This window comes from Natrix helvetica (assembly GCF_964273705.1).
Source record: "Natrix helvetica genome assembly, chromosome: 1".
In the NCBI taxonomy this organism is placed as follows: domain Eukaryota; kingdom Metazoa; phylum Chordata; class Lepidosauria; order Squamata; family Natricidae; genus Natrix; species Natrix helvetica.
Window position 1 is genome coordinate 232322009 of NC_138548.1, and position 25713 is coordinate 232347721.

The window sequence follows — 25713 nt, forward strand, 5'->3', positions numbered from 1 at the left end:
GCGTGGCCTGCACGTGATGCATTCGGCCTGCAAGCCACCAGTTTGACACCCCTGCTCTATAAGAAGCGCATTCCCCCCCTCCCTCCCCCCAGGAAATCTTGACACTCTGGAAGTCTGGGGAGAATCTTTACACCTGAAGAAGAACTCCTGCTTAAGATATTTCTGTGAAGCCTACATTCAAAACTTTCAAAGTGTGTTTTAAAGATATAAATATGTCACTGAATTTAAATTATAAATATGTTGTCCATCTTTAATTTCAAACCTGAAATTATAGATACAGGAATGGCATGAAAAAACTTTTCATTACTCCTAACTTTTGGTTCAGCTTATTCTGCATTACTGTCTACGCAAGGAGCATATGCACCATGACTTTGGGAGTGTTTCAAGGAATAGATTGTCTGGATTTGGGGGCCAGTTTAGTCCCCTCCCCCCTTTTCAAGACCCAGAAACATTATGTCCTTTCCATGTTTCATTCTTGTTATTTGTGTATATATTTTAGAAATGGTATTGGTAACCTTGCAAATTATCAATACTTCTTACCTTCCCAAAGCTCCCTTTTCCAAGCACCATTATAAAGTTGAAGTCTGTTAGTTTAACCTGATCAAGATTATTGGATGGTAAGTTACAAGTCCGGTCTTCAATTGGAGATATAACTTTGTTAGCTGATGGGCCAAGCCTGGCTTTCTAAACAAACAAAGAAAATGCTGTCAGACCTACAGTTTGGTTTTAGAAATGTTGAAAGATCAGGATAAGTTTGAAGGTTTATACTTTCAGAAGATACTTCATAGTAGATAGAGAACAAACACAAATTCAACTGCTCATTCAAATATTTCAATTAAGGATATAGTTAAAATGATACAAAGTAGTATAGAAGTAGAAGCAACACCTTTTTGGGAGGAGGGGGGGGGGCTTAACAAAGTAAAGTCCAAAGAATGTAAGTCATTACTTTCATCCTAAAATTTCAAAATCAATTGCCTCCCCCCCCCCCCCCCATTTTCAATCATGAACAGTGTTCAAAATAAAATGCAGGGGTTATTCTGTATATTGCCACCTGTTCAGATGTAAGAGTCCCATTCAGTTTAAAATATTTTATTCTCAGAGTAGGATGACAGCTTGAATGTAGTAACATACAAAACATTTTAATGATTTAGTTGAAATTCACACTTCTTACGAGCATCGTTTTTACCAGTTTGTTATGCTTTTCTAAAAAGCTTTAACTGAATAGATAGCATATTGAATAAATCATTGCCAATTTTCAAGCATCATAATTTATACCTAATCAAATGCTGATTTCAGTTTAAGAACATTGCATTCAAAGCCTTTCAGTAGGGTTTTTATGGCTTGCAGAAGCATAAACTGGAATAACTAAAACAGCAAATCTCTATATAAAATGTTTTTCAGTTCACGTTGTGTCCATTCACAAATGTCTGCAAAGTTCACCTCTAAGAAAACTTCTATCTTAAAATCTAATTGCAAACTACTTCTATTTTATTTCGCTATTTTTTATCTGCATGGGATTAAAAAAAAACGGACTGAAAAAAATCTATGATTCATATATCTTTCTTCCTCTCTCCCTCCCCTCCCTTCCACTTCTCCCCTTCCTTTCTTGTCACACATGCTGTACAATCATTTCAGTGCTATTGTGTAGATCCTGGGTGTCAAACTCAAGGCCCGGGGGCCGATTCCGGCCCGTGGTGTGCTGAGATCTGGGTTGCAAGGTTGCCTCGGAAACAGTCTTCACGAGCTCCATTTTTGCTGGCAGAGGCCGTTGCAGCCGAAAATGGAGCTCGGAAGCCCATTTTCACTGGCAGAGCACTTGGGCCACCACAGGTGCCCCCAACATGAGTGACGTTGAGCTGGCCATGCCCACCCTGGTCCCCCAAGTTCAAACACAACCTTAATGTGGCCCCCAATGAAATCGAGTTTGACACTCCTGGTGTAACTGCTATACTATAAATGCAGAAAACTGTCAGCTCCTAAAAAACTTCTCAAAAAAAGAAAGAAAGAAGGAAGCAGCAGCAGCCGAGAAATGTAGGATATTGGGAGTTGAGAAACATTGGTGATATTTTCATGGTAATATTTCCCTAAAGCCTCCCGCATAACCATCCCATTGTAAGCAATCAAAACTCATGAACCCCACCAGAACACACTTCAAGGTGTACCATGGGGTGGGCATATGTGATGTCTTAGAATGTCTTAAAGTGACGTACCAGTATTAAACAATCATTTTATTAAAGAAAAGACATAGACATTTTTGACAATTTAGTTGGAGCAGCAAAGTCCCTGAATCATAAAAAGTTATGTTAAGAATTCATTCAACATGTTTGCCCCTACTATATTCTATACTGTGAGAGTATAGGGAGACTGCCAACAAAATGATACATATCTTAATCTAAGCCACATAATCAGTTATTCTTTGTTGTTACGGAATGAGCTCAGAACATCATAATCCAATGAATTATTGACATATTGAAGGCAAGTGCAGGGATTTGAAATATTACTCCATACACAAAATACATTAACATGCTCTCATTTTTAGGAAACAAAATATTGTTAATTATTGTATTGTAGTATGTAGTGGATATTTTCCCAGTCTTAAAAGATTTATAGTTTTAATTAAATTACTGTTCGAAAGTCACAAACTAATTTCCTGGAACAATTTTACACTTTCTCCACAAAGAATCATGCAAATGCTTGGTAATTATATTATGCTTATTTGTTGGGTGAGTCCCTCCACTTGCCACGACCCCGACAGTTGGTCTCAAAAGCACTTATTTCAGACAATGGGCACAAATAAACTGCTCACCGTTCTACAACTATAGGAATCTAAAATAAGATATGTGTCCTTCAGTCGTGGATTCTAACAAGGACAGATGGCTCACATTCTCAGGAAGACATTTTCCCCTAACAGGAGGGGAAAGGAATGAGATCTGAAAATTTTGACTGCATTTCAAAAGAATTAACATGCTGCATATTTGGTGAAGGCATGCATAAAGGTAGAAGAGAATCAGGAAGCGGGAAAAGAAGAGTTTTAATAGGCACCATATAGTTAGGTAGTAGCAGAATCCAATTCTGAGGAAAAATGACCATTCAGTTTAAACACTATTAATTGTGAACAAACAACATAGAAAAAAAAAGCTTAATTTCTAATCTTAGCAAGTTGAAGAAGAAAGCAGGATATAAAACAGACCAGTTAAGACCAACATAGTAATAGCTAAACATTCTAACATAGATCTTCATTTTTAAAAAAATGTCTTTTAAAAGTATTTCTCTCATAGTATCAGTTGTGAAGAACCCAGGGACCTTTCAAACATGGAATCATAATACTTTGTCACACTCTATTACAAGCCAAATTTCACCGTGCAATGTGCAACACATGCTAGATAGTTCTTGAGCCCATGCAGGTCACTTGCATTTGTCTTAGTGAGGGGAGAAATTTTAGATATTAATGAGATAAGTGTGTGCGTAATCTCAAATTTATATAGCTGTCAAGCTCTTAAAAAGTGACTCCGGGCAGTGTGCTTCAATTAATAAAATAGTAAGCATATAAAAACAATCATTATTAAAAAATTTAAAATATATGTTTAATACAGTCAAAACGATGTTTAACAAAGGTGCCTCTGCTCTTTGGCTTCTCATATAGGTATTTTTTTAAAAAAATAAGCAGATTCCGTATACACTTGTAGACCAACACATCGTATAAAATCCTTGTGCCAATTCTCATGGCCAAAGTGTGAGCTGAGTAGGACCTCTATTACCACTGCTATTTTCCTTCTAGTCTTCTGTAAAATATGGAAGGGACTGAAGTTCATCTGTGCCCCTTTTCTGGCCACGTTTTGTTGATGAACTTTCATCAGATATTTTTGTTAGCATTGGTTTTCTATGTTAATACAAGCATCAAGTATCAAACGCTCCTGGAGACAGCTACGTGCATTTCTCCTGTAATATGATTAGGGCCCATTTTGCATGATTTACTATAGGAATTAATATTCTTAGTACATACAAACAAACAAAAATCCCCACACAAAATCTTTTACTGCAAACTCAAACCTAGTTTATTTGTTTGTTTTTTAAAATTAGTTCTAATGAGAGAAGGAAAAAAAAAACAAGACATGGCATGCAATCTTACTTTCTTTGGTTTGGACGCACCTTATCTTGGACCTTTCTTTTACCCTGTAACCACAGGCAAGACACACTTTATACATTTTTAAACTCTAAGATATAAACAAAATGGCTATGAGAAACAAACTCAAACTCACGTCTACCTATATAACAATAGCACTTAGACTTTTATACGGGTTCAAGGTGCTTTATAGCCCTCTCTAAGCAGTTTACAGAGTCAGCGTATTGCCCTAAACAATCTGGGTCCTCATTTTACTGACCTTGGAAGGATGGAAGGCAGAGTCAATCTTGAGCCTGGTAAGGATCGAACCCTTGGCTGTTGACAGAGTTAGCCTGCAATACTGCATTGTAACCACTGTGCCACCACGGCTCTATAACTAGAGAGACCACTTCATCATGGTTGTTTCTCAACTTGGAAACCTTGTGTAAATCTCTTTCATGTATCCCTTAACTTAAAACTGATGGGAAATTATGATCTTAATGGTGCGTGCATACTATGTATAACCACAAATTCCACTGCATCATATATAGGTGAGATTAACAAATGAAATGCACTGATTGTCAAAATCTAATGTCGTCCTTGCCAAAGTCCTGGGTGAAAAGCCAGCTCTTTAAGGCTCTTAGGTAAGGGTGGGAGCCATTCAAATTTCAGGGGGAACTTCATTCCATATCATCCTACCTACCAATTTGCTTACCTAGCACTCTCTAGACTTGGACTGTATTATCATAATACCTCTCCTACTTAAGTGCGTTTTCTTCCTATCAAAATCAGGTTATTCCTAGAAGTTAAGTTCTTCACATGGCAATTAAAAGCAAGTTTATTCTATCTCATGGATCCCCATATGTCAGATTATAACCTAATCCCAGTTCCTAATTATATAAACATTATCACTGAGGCCAAATGTCATCTGGCACGCTGTAGTTTAACTTTTAGATCCAACACATACAATATGTTTAACTGGGTGGGGAAACAAGTTGTGCAAACTTCCCAGTCCAGCCAAAGGCTCATAATTATGGCTGGACTGTCAAGGGCTGTACCAGACTTTGCATGGCATATTAAAGCTGCAAAGTGGGGCTGAGATGAAAAATAAAATGGTCCAATTCTGGGTGGAAATTTTGCTTCCTGAAATCTCTTAAAACCCAACAATGGGGCAGAAACTATAGCTCCAAGCTACATTTAAAGAGTCTTTGAAAAGCTGAAAAAAAGGACGGGATGCATATAGCCCCACTTCTTACATCTCTTAATTTTATTGGAAAGCAAACATTACCTTTTGCATTCAAGTAAATTACTAACCTGGAGAACCAATCAGCATTACTCAATGCATTATTGTTTATATTAATTTAGACAACCAGGCAGATATATAAGATAGATAGATAGATAGATGGATGGATGGATGGATGGATGGATGGATGTGTGTGTGTGTGTGTGTGAGAGAGAGAGAGAGAGAGAGAGAGAGACTACAGACATGCACACACATATACACCCCCTCTTTTCTCAGTTCAAACAATGATTGCTATCTTGTCTTCTATAATTTGAAGCTACAGTTTAATAGGATTTCCCAAGAGTGATAACCATAATCTGCCAATGGGACATCACATCAAAACAATTGTTATAAAGGAGGAGGGTGGAAGAAGAGGAGAAGGACGTGGTACAAGAAAGCAAGAGGGACTATGAGACCTATATAAAAAATTAAGATTGTGAGTCATCACAACAAATTGCCAGTAGCAGTGAGACTACTATCTGATCTGAGAAAGCATCATAGGCTGGTTGTCATAGCAACTTGTTTTATATCTCTATGGAGTGCACTAGCTTGATTTCACTTGCCCGGTATGTAGAAAGCTAGAATCTGGTTAATGCTTTTTACACACTGAACAAATGAACCTGTATTTTCTAGGGAACACATTTACTGCACATTTTCATTCACTTCAGCGACATCTAGTGGCCAGAAGGATAAACAGCTTTTTTCTGCAGTTGATTTCAGAAAATTCTCTTAGGTGAGTCAAGCAAAATTTAGCGACCTAAATCCACAGAAGCAACAGTTCTTTGTGAATTATTACTTTGTTCTTAAGAAAAAATAGATATAATCAGCATGGGAGCAAAGAAGTACAAAGCAATGCCTAATAGCACACATTTCCTTGCATGAGCTGAAAAAAAATGAGCCTGCTTTTAATTTTAGGAGAGTCATCTACAGGTGAAACTACAATTATGACAAATAACGGCTTGACCTATCTTGCTTTGCATGTAATGAGTCTATCTCATATATTAGTTTCACCTTTTAAGTTGCATTACTGAAATAAATGAACTTTTGCACGATATTCTAATTTTTTGAGTTTCACCTGTACATTGCAGTTCCCAAGAGCAAAGACGTTTTAAAAGAGGCAAGTAATCAGATTTTTAATTCTTTAAGCCAGGGGTGTCCAAACTTGGCAACTTTAAGACTTGTGGACTTCAATTCCCAGAATTCCCCAGACAGCTCTGCTGGCTGGGGAATTCTGGGAGTTGAAGTCCACAAGTCTTAAAGTTGCCAAGTTTGGACACCCCTGCTTTAAGCCAAATGAAATTATCAGTTCAAGTTCTGGTGTTGATGTACAAGCTGACGGAACACAGCATGCACTTTGCTTTCATCTTTAAGTCTTAATTCCCTTTCTCTACAAATGACAAGAAAATTGAACTGGCATTGTGTAAACATTTAATATCAGTGTTTTTACACATGATAAAAATTATACATGGCGGTACAACTGATAAATGTTTGGGAATATGTTTATTAAGGATTTGCAGATTCAGTTGAGTACCCCAACAAAGGAATCGAATGAAAAGATTTGGGGTAAAGTGTGAAGAGTTAAGAATGAAGTATTTTATCAATAGTTAGAGGGAAAAAAGGGTAATTTGAAATAAAAGAAGATGATTGAAAAAGTAGAAAAGATGTTAAGATAGAGGTATAAACAAGGTGTAACTTAGTATTATGATGAGGAAGATAATTATGCTTAATGTTATTATTGTATTTTTATTAGAAGATATGTTAAGAGGAAAATGAACAAGTTAATAATGTTCAATTGTTTAATATACAACAATTTTAAGTTTAGAGAATTAATATTAACGTGAATGATGTTGTAAATGCTAAAAGCTGTTGCACAGAGATATTTGTACCCAGACGACACACAGTTTAAGGAAAGATGAAATGTTTATATTTGAAAAATAAAAAAACAATTATATATGTGTGTGTTGCATTTGTGCAACAAATAAAGGGAGACTAGTATACTGTAGATCTATTTCAAGCTGTTTAGCTCTCATCAGCTAGTCATACCCTTACTGGGATTCAAACCTGGGCTGTTTTTACATGTTAGGCAGTTTTATTAGCCTCTAAGCCACAAGCTCGCCTCTCTTTATCAACTGAGCCAAGGAAATAATTAAGTGTTATGTCAAAGCACCTGGTTTGCCCAAATATGGGAGGGAGCAGTATATATATGATTGAAATATCCCACTTCATTTTTATTTTTGCTTCCTGTTGTTGTTCTCCTAACTGTTTACACCTGCCTGAAATTCTACATATTACCCATATCGAGTGTTTTTTGTTAAGTTGGCAAGATGTCTTCAGTCCTGATGAGTGCGTGAGACAAGCTAGAGGACAATTTTGGAACAGAACAGGTCTCTGAATTACGACTCCTTTGAGGAAGAAAAAAAGGGGGTTGTAACAGGGATATCATGAGGTAATGGTAAAAGGGTTAGATGACACTAACCAAGCAGGAATATTATGAGCAAAATGAATAGAGTCTAGGTGAAATAACCAAGAGTGAAATAAAGAAAAAGTTCCCATTGTTCTATATTTCCATAGGAATTCAAAAGCTCAAAGAAGACTTTGCATTTAACCTGTGTGGAGGTTAAATTGGAGGAGAGATACATGTTTAATTAATGAAATGTTCAATCAGAATAAATTACTGATTCCAGAATACTTGTTTGCTTTATGAAAGAATGGGAAGAGAAGATCATGGCTGGAGCGTATATGGAGTTTATTTGCAAGATATAAATTTACACGCTACATATTGGTATATCATAATTACTTAAATGTTAAGGCCAGATGTTCTAAATAGATACTTACCATTAGCTAAAAGATGAATCTGTTCATTTTATGAATAATTTGCTGTGATTAGATATTATGCATCATTTATTGATGTATTTCTTCTTAAAGGAATAGTTTACCAATGGTATTTGCTGTGTTATAGTAAAGTGCTACTGCCCTCATGTGGTTTAAAAAAAGGAAATGTGCTATCAAGAGAACAAAATAGCAAATAGTCCTTGTCAGTTGAGAGTAACAGAAACAGGGTGAGCATTCTCCTTTAAAGTTGAAATTTATTCTCCAACTGTGGAAAAATTACGATTGTGCAAAAAATAAGGATCACTGCACCTTGTAAAAATTCTACAGGCAATAAAAAGCAGCAGATTTCAGTGATACCCATTACAATAATTGTAAACTTTACTCTGAATAAATCCACTGGCTATAAACAAAGTAATAGGTCACTTTAATAATAGGTGTACTGCAGGAAAAAAGAATTAGGTACCTATTAAATTAAATACTTTATTAATGTCAGAGAAAGAGAACATGCCCTAGCATGTCTCTGTTAAGAACTGTATGAAAAAACAACATTCTTTTTAAAAAAAATAACAAAGAAATTAATCTGCACAGGCTTTGAAATGGGATTAGCCCTCACTCAAAGTAATATTTGATCCAGCTTTCCTAGAGTTTATGATCCAAGACTGCTTTGAGCAGGTCATGAAATAGTTTATTTTGGACTTAACTTTTAGCAGAGCCACTGCTAGTAACAAATTTATAGCTCCGGAGATTTCTTTGGCCAACAAGAACATTTCCAGTTCAGTTGAAAGTACTGCAAGTTATTTCTTTAAAATGTTGTCAAGAAAACTGCAGGGAGCAGTTAAGGCATTCTCCACACACAGACTTTACAAGGCTGAAATCAACATCCCTTTGTCATATCTTTACATAAATATATAAGAAGCATTTGCAGTGACATTTGCTTGGAGACATAGTGAACAATTTATGCTGTATTTTGGCTGTGAATTTGACTTGGAGTGTATGCTGGATGGATAGCATGCTGTCGTGAAATATGCAACTAAAGGTTTATATAGCAACGACCAACACAGTTGCTTTTGACAATGAATGGAGAAGATGATTTGAAGTTTTTACACAAATGGCAAAACATAGAGCTAGCGGATGAAATTGAATGTTTAGTAGAAAGCTTAAAGATGTTAAAGAGGAGACTGGGGACAAAGACATTTTATGATGGGAAAACGCTAGGAGAAAGATTGTAGGTAGCCTGGGGCCTGATATGAGTATGAAAAAGTTTACTGAAAGAAAGAATAACTGTGAATAAGAGCTTGCTTCTCCCCACGTTGTTATCCGGAAGGGAGTGCTAGATGTGTCTGGAGAAAACTAAAAATAATTTGAATAAAGTGGGAATGAGTTATTGAAAAAGTGTATGTGGTAGCACAAAGAGGGAGTCAAGAATTCATGTGTGATGGAGGAATGTATAGTAAATAGAGAAGGGTGATGTGTACAAAAGATGAACTTTGGGGTAATTTAGTTTTATATATAGAGAGAAAATGAACAAGGATCAAATTACGAGACAAATACGTGAAGGAAAAGTGCACTGGGAGAAAGAGGAAGAGGAAAGCCAAGATAATAATGTTTGGATGGAGTTCCTGAGATCCTCAAACAATCCAAAGTGAAAAACTTGAAGAATGAAGGCCTTCCCATTTTAATAACCTCCAGATGTAAGGCAACACATTAATATCATCTTCAGCCTAGTTTGGGATAGCAATGTAAAATTGGGTATCAATAGCATATTGATACTGATGTTACTTTATTTTAAATTGATGGATGTCCTCTCCCAACTTCATCTAAAAGTTAAGGGGAGGGGAGAATTATAGGCACCAAACTGACCTTCCCTCTTCTCTAAATAACAATAAGGAGAAAAGGGAGAAAAACTGCTTTATTTCCAATAAGTTTAATGAACCTTACAATATGTGCAAGAATAATTTGCAAATCTTTAAGTGAAAGTCAGAAATAAAACGGTAAAAAGAGGAATTGCAGGATAATTGCAGTATAGCATTATACAATGAAACTGTCCTTGGAAACAATTATCTGTTTTCCGTGCAGTTGGATAGCATTATGCTATGTGCCTGCACACACACTCATTTGTATTTCTCACAATCACCGTAGCCCACAGCTACCCAGCTGAGTGATCATCCTTACTTTCATTAACCAACATTTTATGTCCTCTGGCACAGATGTTTGCTCATCCTTCTCATAACGCTTATTATGCCATGACATTACCCTGTTCTTAAAACTGCATTTATTTTATTCAAGACTGTAATTTAGGAACTGCTCAGTGCTTCTGTGAATGGCAAAGCAGAGATGTATTTTCCAACAAATTCCCGAAAGGAGCAGCCAATTAACACTCCTGTCTGAAGTTGAACTTGCAACTTGGGAGAAAATGTGTATGAGCTGAGCAACAGTTTTACCATTTTACAGAAATGTAATTTTTATAAGCAGGAAAAGTTCAAGCTTCATGCAGTATTTGTGCTACTTGCTCACAGATTCATCCCTGCTAGTTAGAAAATATTGGGAGGAACTATTATTTTATATCCAACATAGCACATGGTTTGCTTTTCTTAAGGGCAAACAAATGACCAAAACAACTGCTTTGCTTAGCAATGGAAATTCTGATCCCAATTGTGGTCCAATGTTGAGGACTACCTGTATGCCATGGTCTGTATACAGTCTCTCTACCATGTTCATTAGCAGTGACGTGCGGTGAGGTTTATGGCTGGTGAGGCACTGACCCAGTGGTGGGTTTCAAATTTTTTTAGACTTGTGGACTTCAGCTCCCAAAATTCCACAGCCAGGCATGCTCAGTTCCGATTTAAAGCGAGAGCATTTGTTTTTCTCCTTTGCGAAAGAAGTTTTCTTCTTTCTTTTTCTTTTTTTTGCCATGAATTTTTTTTATTTTTTATTTTCAAAACAAACATAAAGAAACTTCTTCTTTACGTACTGTAGAAAGCGTATCAGTTGGTTACAAAAAGCTTTCGTGCATCTCTTCCACCGTCATCAAGTTTAGTCTATATTAACTCTAGTACTTTATCTCAGGTGTTTATACATATAACCATCATCATACCTCCACTTTTATTTGACTATAATTATTTAAACGTCCTTCATCATAAAATATACCAAAATTTAGTATATAACCACATACTGGCATTTCATTTACTATATCTAAAATCCTCCATTAACATTGAATCCTTATGTCCCATTCTAGCTAAACATCTGTAATATTTAATAACAAAATTTTCTAATCCTCCTTTCAAAATCACTATTTACAATTTACATCCAGTTTCCTTATATTATACCCATACATATATATGAATTATTATCATTATCCTTTCTTTATTTGACTATATCCTATATCATAACATTTTCCCCCTAATAATCAAAACTTAACTGTGTCTAATTTAATTCTTTGTTGTTGTTGTTGTTGTTGTTGTTGTTGTTGTTGTTGTTATTATTATTATTATTATTATTATTATTATTATTATTATTATTGTTATTATATAATCCAAAAGGATTTCTAGCCTTCCCTTCATGGTTATCATTCAATATTCATATCCAGTCATTGCTTATCATAACGCTACACATTGTATACATTATTATCATTATCAATTTTTTATTTAACTATACCTATTATCACTAAATTTCACTAAGTTTAGCTAGTTTTGAATTATACTCTTCCATCTATCAACCTGTATCTTTCCAATAACAAAACACTCTCATATCTTCTGCCATTTGTGGAACTAATCTGCTAAACTTTTTCTTAATCAGATCTGTATGGACTTCTCTTAGCAACTCCTTGCTTGTAAAATCTCTCATATACTCTTGATGCCCTCTTTCTGTTTCCTTGTTCAGCTTATCTTTGATTGTCAGCAGTGTTTTCAATATTTTTGCCGATAAGATTCCATTGTCCATAGGTTATTTAATTTTCTCTTCTTCTTCTATATCTTGACCTTTGGAATAAATCTCCTCTCCATTTAATTCCTCTTTCGATATTCCATTCTTTCTTTTTTCAAAAATAGACCAATTGTCATAAATGTCAACTGGTTTAATCTCTTTATATTCAACTTGCACTTCATTTTTTTTAGTTTCAATCACCTCATTTTGTATTTGATAAACATCCTCGATTTTTTGTTCCAAGTAATCCAGTTTCTTTCCATTCTCTCCTCTGGATTTAATAATTTTTTGCAATTCTGCAAATATTCCTTGCAAGTTTGAAGCTTCTACATTCTCCTGAGATGCCATATTATCATGCACAGCTGCTCTTGCTTGGAAGGTCAACAAGATTGAAGCATACGTTCACAAAGACCATTGTTTTCACTTTGAGCGCACTTCAAAGGGACATCTTGCCCCCCTTCCAATCACTCTGTAGCCAAGCCGCAAGTCTAAACAAAGAAAGTTCCACCTGAATACACAAACTCCGTTCAAGAAAACCTCCCAGCATTCGAGCAGCGCAGCGCTGTTAAAAAGTTTATTTTTTGTAACTATTTTATATTTTAAATTGAAAAAAGTAATCCGATCTTTAAATGAGTTTTTCTAATGAATTAGAAAAGTATCCACAACAATCAGAGGAGAAAACTTTGTTCTATAGATCACAGAGAGTCACAAAGAAAAGGTAGAAGAAGACTTGATCCATCCATTTTAAAAAACTTGTAGAAATTCCTTCCATGTAAAAAGCATTTTAAAAAAGAGATAACCACTGTCCAAAACCATTCCAAATTTAATTTCGCCGTTAAATTCTTCTATTCTTCAATTTAAATTAATTTTTAAGTTTTTATAGTCAGACTCTTTTTTAAAACAATAAAAATTCCTCACCAGCTGGAAACACTTTTTCTTTCCATAGCCTCCGTTTTGGAGCCGCCCCGACTTCGTCAGCCTTGGCTGGATATTTTGTCGCCAGCTTGAAGAACTTCTCTTTGCTTCTTTCAGGGATTTTGCGATATCCCCAAAATCAGCAAGACGTATTCTTCCTGTTCACCGTCTCTTCGGGACGGTTTAGGTCCATTGGACCCCCCCCCCCAGTGACAAAAGTATTGGCTGTGGTCTCAGAGCATTGAGACCACACAACCATATCATCGCGATGCTGGCCCCGCCTCTCCTTCTTTCTTTTTCTTTTTCTTCTCCCTTCCCCTCCTTCTTCCCTCTCTCCCTCCCTCCCCCCTCTCAAACACACACACACACACACACACACACAGAGTTGGATTGGACTATACACACTTTCCCTTAGCCCCGGAAGGATCCAGCCCAGCTTCACTGATTACAGGTTTGAAAAGGCAATGTGGCTCTGCCTGCAATCAAACTACACTTGGGGAGGGAAAGCACAAGCGAGCCAGGGTCCTTCCCTCCAGCCTTTGCCCAAAGCCCCGCACCAGGAGGATGAAGTTTGAATTCCTCCCCCTCCCTTCGACCCACACGTACCTTTTCCAGCTATTTCAGAGAGGATTTCAACTCTGCTCTTGCCTTGGGTCCTCTGAAGAAGCCCCGCCCAAACGAGCGCCCTCTATTATAGGGCAGGAGAACTGCCTGCCTCACCTACGTCAGGAATTTTTAGGCTTTTAACCCTTGCTTAACTCTGCTCAAGTGATCATAAAACGCCTAAAGTCAGAGTAGATGAGGCATGCAGTTCTCCTGCCTCATAGTAGAGGGCACTTTTTTAGAGGCTTTTTAAAACAGTTAAGCAGAGTCATCTATGGTGAGGCAGCAACTAGCTCAGCCTGACCTCAGCTCTCGCCTTTTTCCTTTTACATTTTTTTTTCTTTTTATGATGACAGTGGTGAGGCTGTGCCTCCCCTGCCTCCCCTGCCTGCACATCACTGTTCATTAGATACACGAAAGTATTAGGCTGATATTTTCAGCTCAAGGAAAATGCACCCTAGCCTCTCTCAGAGAGGGGAGTAGGGGGCAGGAGGGCTTCACCCTCTGAATCCAGAAATAATATAATCAAGAGGAAAATGAGCCTTATGTATCAATTGGCTAAAAGAAGGAGAAAAACCTGAAAGAACAAAACAGCACTTGCAGTGAGCTTTGGTTTGGTGACCCCATGCCCAGAGGAGGGACAACAAACATACTATTCCAGTTGCTATTCCAGAGTAACTTAAAATTGCAGACTACAAATCAAATTCTTTTATCTTTCATAATTGCCAAGGGATGGTGAGCTTCCAGAAAGTTCACCATGCCATACAGTGGGGAGAAATAATAATTTTTTGAAAACAATAAAGAGAATAATCTGTCACTGCTAGTGGTTCCATCTTCTTGCATTCCTTGATTTATCACTTAATACAAAACCAAGCTATTAAGTACCAGTTGAAAAAGCTGCCATGATTGTCCACTACAAGTCAAAGGGCAGCATAAAAATCAAGCATATACCAATAAAATAAGTATACAAAATTAGCTTTCTTTAACTGTAGATCATGTGAACTTAGAAGTGCTGCTTATGTGTCTTATTAGCATTTACCTTTTCTGGAGTAAATGGAGATTCTCAGTTATCCAAGTCATGGTTGTCCCCAAAGGTGCTATTTCAAGAAGCAACTGGACTTCCTGGTTTTTCTCATGCAAGAAGCGAAGTGTCTTAAAAGAAAAACCAGAAAGTCCAGTTGCTTCTTGAAAAAGCACCTTTGGGACATTTACCTTTCCTGTTTTCTTTTTGCATTTACGGTAAGTTTAGGTAAATCACACTGCATCTATCTACATTTTAAATAGGCCTAAAAGGATTTCCTCCCTCCTCTCATATCCAGACAGGAATCATGTTAAAAAAGTATAGTTATACTTGTCCCCCTAAAATGATCAGCTTCAATTTCAAATTTCAGTAATTATGTCAACCAGTGTTATATTCTTCTAGGGTTGACAATATTCCCAAGTAACAGTGTGTTTAAACTTTAAAATAAGCAGTCATTAAGCATATATTCATTCAATATTAGGAGTTCAGGAGACTCTATTGTGCAATTTGTATATCTTTTCCAACTTGGAATAGAGATTTTTTTTTTGAAACATGGTTTTCAGCATTATTATTTAATAGCACAGTTTATTTTTTAATTCAAACTGCTGGTCATAACTATGAGTTGCATTGATTTCTCTTCAAATACAGTGCTTGAGTTAGTTAGGGTTATGTATTTTTCCCTGAAGAGATCTGCACTAAAAATTGTTACGTATAAAGGTCCTCTAAAACAAATTAATTGTATTTGAACAAACAGGTAAGTGTTATTTTTTTTAAAAAAAAGGTTCAGCATGTTCAGGAACCCTTGAATTTGCTTTTCTATGCAGTTTAGGTTTCTCTGTTGGCTTATGGTTTCTCATTTAAAACATTGGTGCTCTACCAGACATACCTGGTTTGAGATAGAAGCCAGCAACCAGAATGCAGGAAGAGAAGCCAGTCTTCTCCCAGGGCCTGTTGGTCAAAGGAGGTAGCTACAGAGGGAAACTCTGTGCATCTCCTGTAACCTTTGCAGAACCCTCTGTGAAATGAGAAGGTAAAGGGCATAGTCCTCAACTTACAACCATTCATTTAATGGCTGTTCAAAGTGACAATGCCATTGAAAAAAGTACTTACAACACTGCAGCATCCCCATGATCAAAATTCAGGGGCTTGGCAACTGGCATGTGTTTATGATAGTTGCAGCATCCCAGGGGTGATGTGATCATGATTTGCAGCCTTCCCAGCTGGCTTCAGACAAGCGAAGTTAGTGGGGTGGGGGGGGGGGAGGCAGGATCTGTTTATGGATCACGCGATTCAATTAACAACTGCAGCAATTAACAACCATGGCAGAAGGTCATAAAATCAAGTGCAACTCACTTAACAGCCACCTTGATTAATCAGCAACAGAAATTCTGATCCCAATTGTGGTCATAAGTAGAGGACTACCCCTATCAGCACAACTAGCTATGCTGATTGTATGAGCAAACAGACAGAGTAGATTGGGGGGGGTAAAGAGAAAAAGATTGAGTTTTACACCTCTTTGCATGCAATGCTTCTATTCCAGATACAAATGTGCAGTGAAATGACCCTACAACTCAGCAACTCTGAGGTGTGAAACACAAATACACAATGCTAGAATGAAAATGCCACAAGTTTAAAATTGATATAGTAAGTCAGATTAATTAAACATTAATAACAGCATTAGTTTAAATCAGAAACAAGTGTAATGACCAGGTATTTACATGTATTGTACACATACCCCAAAGTAAACTAAAGTCAAAAGCGTCCAATTGATTGAAATTTCAGAGACTGCAGCTGAAAGCAAAATTTAGGCTCTCCTGGACAAATGAATTAATAAATGAGAAGAACCTGATACAAAGTTTTACATGTCACATCTTTTTGCAAATCTGAATGCATACTTTCTACTTAAATGTAATTTATTCATGCAATAATAAAAAAAACCCACCAGTGAATATGGGAGTTATCGACATACTAAAAGTAATAGAATCATCCCAAATTGCTGGCTAGAAAAGAATAGTATTAACCTAATGGGACCAGAGGTGTAGAAATGTTTGTTTTTAGGTAATATTTCTGCAGGAAAAACTTCCAGGATGCGAGAACGGACTTCTAAACAGACCTCTTTATATTTTTGAGCTCTAAACACTCCTGTGACCTTATATTGACTGCAATAATGTGTTCTCACCTCAAACTTCTGCCTCAGTTCTGCATTTCCATCATCATCAGCTTCTGGTATTGGCACATTATAATACTCGCCTTCTTCCTGGTTAAGTAATTTATACCTGAACAATATGAGGAAAACAATTTGAGATATATAAAAAGGATTGTTTTATGCTTTTTTGTTCTTACTATTTGAATGCAGGTCATTTTTTTTCCCAGAAGAAAAGAACAGAAATAGGAAGTTGTGTGCACCGTCCTAGTATTCTAAATTTAAAAGGGCTGTGAAAATATCTACTGACTCCTCACATCCTGGACATAAATTGTTTCAACTTCTACCCTCAAAACGATGCTACAGGGCATTGCACACCAGAACAACTAGACACAAGGACACTTTCCCCCCGAATGCCATCACTCTGCTAAACAACTAATCCCCAAAACAATGTCAAATTATCTACTAAGACTGTATTACTTTATTCTTATCTTCCTTCCCAGTACCTATCTCTTTCCTAGTACCTATCTCTTTCCATTTATGACTATAACCATGTTGCTTGTATCTTTAACATTTAGATTGTTTTATTTGTTTCCTAGTATAATTTAATTGCTTATTAGTAATGTAGGACTATCACTTTTGTATCTTATGATTCTTGATGAATGCATTCTATTTTATTTTTCTTATGTACACTGAGAGCGTATGCATCGAAGGCAAATTTCTTGTGTGTCCAATCATACTTGGCCAATAAAGAATTCTGTTCTGTTCTATTCTACTCTACTCTTTTCTATTTACTGAGGCCAAACAGGCTCTCCTTCATAAATGACGGTAAATTTTTAAAGGGTGCAGCATTTGCCTGCAGTAAAAAATTAGCACACAGGATGCTAAGTAGGCAGTTAATTTGAAGGGATTTTCATCCCTTCCGGAGAAACCAGGGAGAGGGGTTGCATTATTGCCTTGGATTCTTCTATCCTTTGGGGAACCAACTGAAAAAAAAGCTGCTTTTTCTACATCAAAGCAAGTTACTGACTGAAGTATTATTTGAAAACTCAGCAACTTTTCTGTTTTCCAATTCCTATAAGCTAATAATTACACATTCTGTAACTATTTAATTGACACAGTAAGAAAGCATTTCAACGACTGAATAGAATGTATTATACATTAATGATGGATCAATGAAAGAGTCTGGGGTTACAAAGATTGTCTTACCACCCACAAGCTGGCGACTTCTTCAGTTCTGACACCCCAAAAGAGAGAGATCCCATGAAATCGTTCCTAGTGGTTCGATCCCAGTCCCAGACTTCCACTGATAACCTTCTGTCTTTGTCTGTGGGCTTTAATTTACTACGAACAGAAAAGCAATTTAACATATTTAGGCATTCGTACAGCAAAATGTCATTGAAATATGATTAAGCAAAGTGTTTGCATGCCGCTTACAATGCGAAGGACTCGTTCCAGTGTGGATTGAGCGTTGAGCGGATAGTTTTCGTTTTCTGTTTACTTTCGTTCTTAGGATCTGGAATAAGTTTCAGTTTAACATACGGGTCTGAGAGTCCATTGGGATCCATAGGGATTAGATTTCTTGCATCCCTCACTGCAAACATACAAAATAACTATTAATAAGTTATAAAGATTATAAAAAATAAGCCAGCTGGGTGACCTTGGAACAATCCCTCTCTCTCCGCTCAACCCACCTCATGTTGCAAGGATAATAGGAAGAGGAAGGGGTATTAGGTATATTTGCAGCATCAGGTTTTTTAGTAAAAATAATAAGGGTGGGTTCTTCTACTGTAATGCAATCAACACAACGTTGAGCCATATTCTCACATTAAATGTTAAAAACATCAGCAAGATGTTATTAGAGATATATCATTCATTTGAGAAAAAGTTCATGTTCCCAAAACACCTTGTGGTCCAAATAACATAGCAGAAACCTTTTCAGAGAGCTATTGGTGCTAGTAATAACAAAGTCCAAAAGCTTTCATTGATATAAAATATGATGGCTCAGCTGTTAAACAGTGAACATACCAAGATATCAGTTTTTGGCTTTCAACATTTTGTATAGTGGCCATTCGAAATCACTGAAAACAGTGACTTATGACCGTTTTCCACACTTATGACAGTTGGCGCATGCCCAGGGACAGGTGATCAAAATTTGGGTGGTTGGCAACCAGTATGTATTTATGACAATTGCACTGTCCCAGAGTCATATGATCACCATTTGCAAGCTTGTCACTCATGCCCTCATCCTTTCTCGCCTGGACTACTGCAATGCTCTCTACATGGGGCTGCCCCTGAGGTGCTCCCATGTTACACCCCTTTTAGGCGGCCTGCACTGGTTGCCGGTTGTTTTCCGGGTGCGATTCAAGGTATTATGACCTTTAAAGCACTCCATGGCTTAGGCCCAGAGTACCTGCGAGACCACCTACTGCCACCGTCCAGTACGATCCCACAGAGTTGGCCTCCTCAGGGTGCTGTCGGCCAGACAGTGTCGGCTGTTGACCCCCAGGGGGAGAGCCTTCTCTGTGGGAGCGCCTTCCCTCTGGAATGAGCTGCCCCTGGAGCTTCGCATAATCCCTGACCTCCGGTCCTTCCGACGCGCCCTAAAAAGTTGGCTTTTCCAGCAAGCCAGCCTGGCCTGTTAATTTTAACTCATTTTTTAAATGTATTGTTCCATAAATTCGATTTGGGTTTTTTTGGATATATATTTAATTTCTTTTTAACTTTTGGGATGTGTGTTTTTTAATGTTGTACGCCACCCTGAGTCCTTTGGGAGAAGGGCGGCATATAAATCCAATAAAAACAAAACAAGCAAACAAACTTCCCAATCGGCTTCCAACCAGCAAAGTCAATGGGGGAAGCCAGATTTGCTTAACGACCGTATGTTACTTAACTGCAGTGATTCGCTTAACAACTATGGGGAAAGAATAATTAAATGAGGTAAAAATCACTTAACAAATGTCTCACTTAGCAACAGAAATTTTGGGCTCAGTGGTGGTCCTAAGTCGAGGATCAGTATAAATAGGGATTCTAATTTTGCCACTGAAGTAGCCCCCATTATGCCTGGCTTTGGATTCCTGAGTGGATCCATCTGTTTTCGGTACAGAACATTCAGTTTACATTTGCTCAAAAGAGAACACATTCTTACTGATGGCTTATCACCATTCTAATTAAGCTGAAAAAAAGTGGGGAATACGCTAAACAAACAAACAAAAATCTCATTGAAATTTGACCATTTTGCCAGAACAAGGTGATGGCCTGATCTTGGGCTTCTGGGAAGGCAAAATATGAGGGTTATCTACCCATCCTTGCTGTAGAATTAGAATTGTCAAAATCCTTTAGTCAAAGCAGACTTCCAAACTAGTCTGGGAAGCCCAGGAACCAGGTGGTTCTCTGAATTTTGTCTTGATTTTAATAATCTTTTGGGTCCAACCAAAACAAAGAATAAACTGGCTTTTTTTCAGGCACAGAGATTGATTGGGGAAGTTTTATTTGCTGCAGATAGCACTCAATTTTTTTTCAAATTTAAAAGTGAGAGTAATTTTTTTTTAAAGCACTCTTCACATATGCGAGAGCTTCCTGTGGCAAAAGTGCGTTCAATCTAGTCAAGGCTTTTCTGGGAGAAGGTGAGGTGTCAGCTTTGCTATCTTTGGCTTCATGCCTCGCTGGCATCCTGCCCAGGGGTGGGCTGCTGGGGGTTTGCAAGGGTTCGGGAGAACCTCTAACTAAGATTTTGTGCAGTTTGGAGAACCCTCAAATCCCACTCCTGGCTGGCCCCACCCCTCCCAGAATCCCCACACTGCCCATTTTGGATGCAGGTAAGTGCAGGGTGTGCGCGGAGGCTCAGGGAGGGTGAAAAATGGGCCTACTGGAAGTCTGGGAAAGCCAGAAATGGCTCCGTTTCCAGCCTCTAGAGGGCCTCCAGAGCCTGGAGAGGCCATTTTTGCCCTTCCAGAGGCTCAAGGAAATGGTCATGCCCACCCAGCAATCGGGCAGAGAACCCCTTGCTAAAATTTTTGAAGCCCACCCCTCATTCTGCCATCACCTTCAGGGGGGAGGGGAAGAGCAAGTGGGAAATAAACATGTATGGGGCATAGGTGGGAGGGAATGAGATGACAGCTTGACAGACAACAGGGATGCAAGAAACCAGCCTGTGTCAGTCTTCAAGGCCATGAAGTTTGAGAAATGGAATGTGGATTGTTTCCAACATCCCGAGAGGTTCTCAAAACATGCATATAACTTGCCATTGGCTGAAGACAGATTGGTCAAGGAGGTAGAGCTGGGACGAAGGGGAAAAGTTTGTAACCTTTTGCATGAGAACCTTAGTTCTAGCCTGATTTTACTGCAGCCAGCAACCTTTAATAAAAGAACCCATCACTTCAACCCAATGGAGTCGAGGGTCTTTCTTTCCTAAGGGATCTGACTGGGGCAGGTCTGACAGTAGGAACATTTTACTTTCTCCTGCAGTCTCCACAATTTGGAGTTATTCCACGGATTGCCTAAAACCCGGGAGAAGAATGGGAAGCAGCATCAACCTTTCCTCTTCCAATAAAGTTATCCTCTCTCCCATCTTTCTATTAATTGAATTGAGTATCTGAGAAACCATTTTTCCACAATGGGATTGTCCTGCCTCCCTTTGCTGGCAGAGGGGCCCACTGCAGATCCCATCAGCCAAGGAATTTTGTCTGGTCAGGTCCAGAAGATCCTTTTCTGACATGGTCTCCACCCTTTGGGGCATCTTGCTGCAGGAGATGAGATTCGTCTCCTTTCTTTTAGCCTTCGGGAAACCTGGCTGTGCCAATTGACATGGGGCCCTGAAGGAGAAGCTGTTGGTTGGAGATGGTGCAGTAACAGAGAAGGTACCACCACTTCTCTGTCCCAACCTGTGGTTTTTTAGTTTGTTTCACTTTTTTGTTAATTTCAATATGTTCTTACAATTGTGGAACTGTATGCTTTATTACATTGTAAGCTCCTCAGAGTCATCTCGATGGGTGGCATATGAATTGAATAAACAAATTAAAAAATCATTATTTATCTACAACATCAATAAAGAAAAGTAGGACACAGAGATAAAATATATGATGCAGGTAGGGTTTTTTTTTACCTCTTAACTTTCTTTAAGATCTAAAGGTTAAAAAAAAAAAGAACTTAGGCAAACTTGCTAGATAAACAAAGCCCAATATTCTGTAAACTTTAAATTTGGCTACCAATGCAGAAACAGCTTAGCTATAAATTGCAAGTCAGAACATTTTTCCAGACAGCTTCTGAGAACATGACCCATTTTCCTTTCTGAAAATAAAGGAATGACTGTGGTGGGAGTTGCAGCAACACAGTACTGCTTTTGTCTATCAGAAATAATAAACAACGAAGAGCAAAATCCTCAGAATCTCTGGCCATGTCACCAAAACACCCAGTGAAATGTGCATAATTGTTTAATAAAAGGTCAGTGGAATCATTATAGTTTCTTTAATATTAAATCTGGCACAAGAAAAGCTCTACCTTGTAACATGGGGTGAAGAAAATGAGCATTTTAGGCACAATAAAATTACTTCTTTGCAAAACCCAGATGCTTAAAAAAGTGAAAAAAATAAGTAGAAAATGGGTTATTTATTTGAATGATAGGATAACTAGAATAACATTGAATTTTTCAGCTGGGGATGAATAGTGTTAAATATGTATCCATATATCCATCCATATACTCCTATCTATCTATCTATCTATCTATCTATCTATCTATCTATCTATCTATCTATCTATCTATCTATCTGAACTGTATTATTCTCATTAAAATACTTTTGAATTTTACAAAAACATAATATTTCATGACTAGGGCATGGTTACAGTGCTGAACAAGAAAAAGTGTTAACTAAAAATGAAATATAGCACCAATACATCTTCTTACTGATAAATCATATACCCAGGAGCAACTATTTCAAATATAAGAAAGAGAACTGCAGACTCAACACTTCAATAATTTTATCTGTTAGCCTCTTCAACATACCGGTATTGAGGGAATAAAAAAGATGGTACCTGATCTAATTTAGGATAAATTGAATAGCCAACTATTCAAAGTCATTGATACTTGCTTTGTAGCTCCAAATTATATTACGACTGTGTTTTGGATGCATCTGGCAAGGTGCTTCCGGGTTGAAAAGATTAGTTGGTGACATCACCTTTGTCCAGGGGATACCTGAGGGGGCTCCTTTCATGTCCCTGGTATTTTCCCACTGAAGTACCTATTTATCTACTTGCATTTGCACACTTTCAAAACTACTAGGTTGGCAGGATCTGGGACAAATTGATGGGAGTTTATTCTGTCACACATCTTTTTCTTGGGTTTTGAACTGCAGAGCTATTGACCTCTCAATGGTCTTCTATCTCAGCATTCTAACCCTGAGCCATTTTTAAAGATTATAATAAAAAACATTATGGCACTTTTGCCACTGTATTTATGCATATTCTAAAAATAATGAATAACTATTGAGTATTGTTTAGTATTGGAACCTTTGTCAGTGCTCAGCTAAGCTTCATCAATGACTCCATTAATGGGGTTTGTGAAAGAAACAATGCCACAACTTAGTATTAAATGTGTCTAGCAGAACCTGCTGGTTGCCCCAACAGGGTCCTCCCCCCCCCCATTTCTCTTGACTATTTCTTCATGAAATACACTATAATCCCTGGTTTGCATGACCTGATCCATTTGGACATTGACAACTGTGTCACTCTGCTGCTTGTTCATGGTTAAGCCCTAATATCATTTTCGCCTGGTGTATGAATGTGATCAGTATTACAAATTGTGGGCAAAATTATATTCCACTGTAAAAGGAGAAGAACCCAAGGCTAAAGAAAGAGGAAATTAGAGGACAAAAATAATAATGAAGGTAAGTGCTTAAACTCAGAGGGAAAAGCCATTAATTTTTAGATTAAGTCAGTAGCATTTGTTTGTTTAAGCACAGATTCTACTTAAAGAAGTTTTGGCATCAATTAAAAGTAGATTTTTAAAATGTCGACATGGTGACACCAACCACAGATTTTTGTACATGTCAAAATCTCACTGGGGGGGCGGGTGGGGAGGAAGAGGAGAGAAATCAGAAAGGTTCTATAAGGTTGTAAATACTTATGGCAGTTATCTTCACAGTTGAAACACAATCAGATCAATATTAAAAGGAGGACCATTACTATTTGTGGGTGGAAAAAGCTCCCACAAAAAAAGGGAGTTAATAAAACATAACAGGTCCACATGCAATATTGACTGGGGAAGGATCCTGGAGAATAGATAGAGGGAAGATTCTAAAACCTCCACAGGGAAGGACTGAAGAAGACGAAGAACAGGGGTGTCAAACTCGATTTTATTGAGGGCCAAATCAGGGTTGTGTTTGACCTTGGGGGGCACACACTCACAACTAGCGAACTAATGTGCTGAAACTGATCAGGCTGTTTACTAAGGACGCTAGCCAGATGAATACCAATGGATGCTGGTAGGCAGAGGCAGGATTGTTTTTCTTATTTTCCTCCCCAAAAACTAAGGTATGTCTTATACTCCAGAGCGTCTTATACTCCGAAAAAGACAGTATCTCTGATGTTGATTCCTGACCAGCAATATGGGCAAAGTTGTTACCTACAAGCTGTATATTTTACAAATGGAAATTCTAGCCTAAAATTAATAGACATTGTATCTATGAGCTTCTGTTGTACCAAATTATTTTTTATGAAATACCCAGAAAACTGTATCCTTGTCGTAGTAACAAGGATGGAGTCGGTGTACACTGTATGATCTAGGAATTCACACTGATAAGGCAGCATCCGTGGAGCTGCAAATAAGAAGTATTTCTATTTTATTTCTCATGACACTCAATGTCAAGAAAGAGAGAAAAAGAGAAAGGAGGAAAGGAAAGGAAGGAAAGGAAGAAAAAAGAAAAAAGAGAGAGAGAGAGAGAGAAAGAAAGAAAGAAAGAAAGAAAGAAAGAAAGAAAGAAAGAAAGAAAGAAAGAAAGAAAGAAAGAAAATAAGTTCAAGACACATTGTAGAAACCTTCAGGCTAGAATACAGGCTGCTGAAGGAAAAAAGTCTTTGCTTTTCTTGCCTTTGTTTTATAAGATCTGTTCTATTTGTACTTTTGTCGACATAATTAGAACTCTGATATCTTCTTTCTATTTAGCTGATCAAGGTTTATTATTTCCCCTTTTTGGTGATAGTGATTGGAAAGAATACCAATTAGAAAGGACTATCATTTCTGTAGTCTGCCTCTTTGATAGCAACCTGTCTTGAATGAGACAGGTCAAGAGGGGTTGGAAGCGGCAGCTTTTTCCTTTCAAGATCAAAGGTTGGACATTAACAATCACACATCAAGTAAAACATAAATTTTGAAAGCAAAGCCGTAATCAGTACCTTCATTTGGAAGCAGTCTGAGTCAACTGCAAATTAGTTTGGGAAATCTGCTGGCTGATAATTTCCAACTGTTTTGTTCCAAATATATTGTAATGTTACATGCCTCAGATCCTGGAATAGGATAGCCAAGAAATCAAGTCCTCAACCAAGTGTAAATACTAAGTTTATTACATGGGCATGCAAGCTGATATCCTTCAGAAGTTTTGGGTCGAAACTCCCGCCATCTTTTGCCACTGGCTGGGCCAGCTGTGACAGATGAAAAGTGGTCTTATGGCCCTGGAGAACACTGTGCCTATTGTGGTTCCATTGTTTTGCAAAACCCAAGGCCCCCTCCACTCCTTTCCATGTGCTGTTCTGAGCTTCTTTTGTTTGCATATCATATGGGAAATATCTGCAGTAATCACACCTGCATTGAGGTGGGCTAGGACCGACGCCAGACTCTAGTGCAATTCATGTAACACAAAGCAGAAATCAGCCTCTCTAGTTGTTAAATCTGCACTGAGGAG

General features: G+C 37.7%; 1 protein-coding gene across 1 annotated transcript in view; it reads right to left on the reverse strand.

Moving 5' to 3' along the window:
* PRKCA (protein kinase C alpha) overlaps positions 1-25713 on the reverse strand; it is a 209195-nt gene that overhangs the window by 18762 nt on the left and 164720 nt on the right. The window contains exons 6-9 of the mRNA XM_081934404.1: positions 18257-18413; positions 18029-18163; positions 16856-16952; positions 541-684 (exon numbers count right to left, since the gene is read on the reverse strand). Coding sequence (XP_081790530.1) covers positions 541-684; positions 16856-16952; positions 18029-18163; positions 18257-18413 — 533 coding nt within the window. The remainder of the gene's footprint in view (positions 1-540; positions 685-16855; positions 16953-18028; positions 18164-18256; positions 18414-25713) is intronic.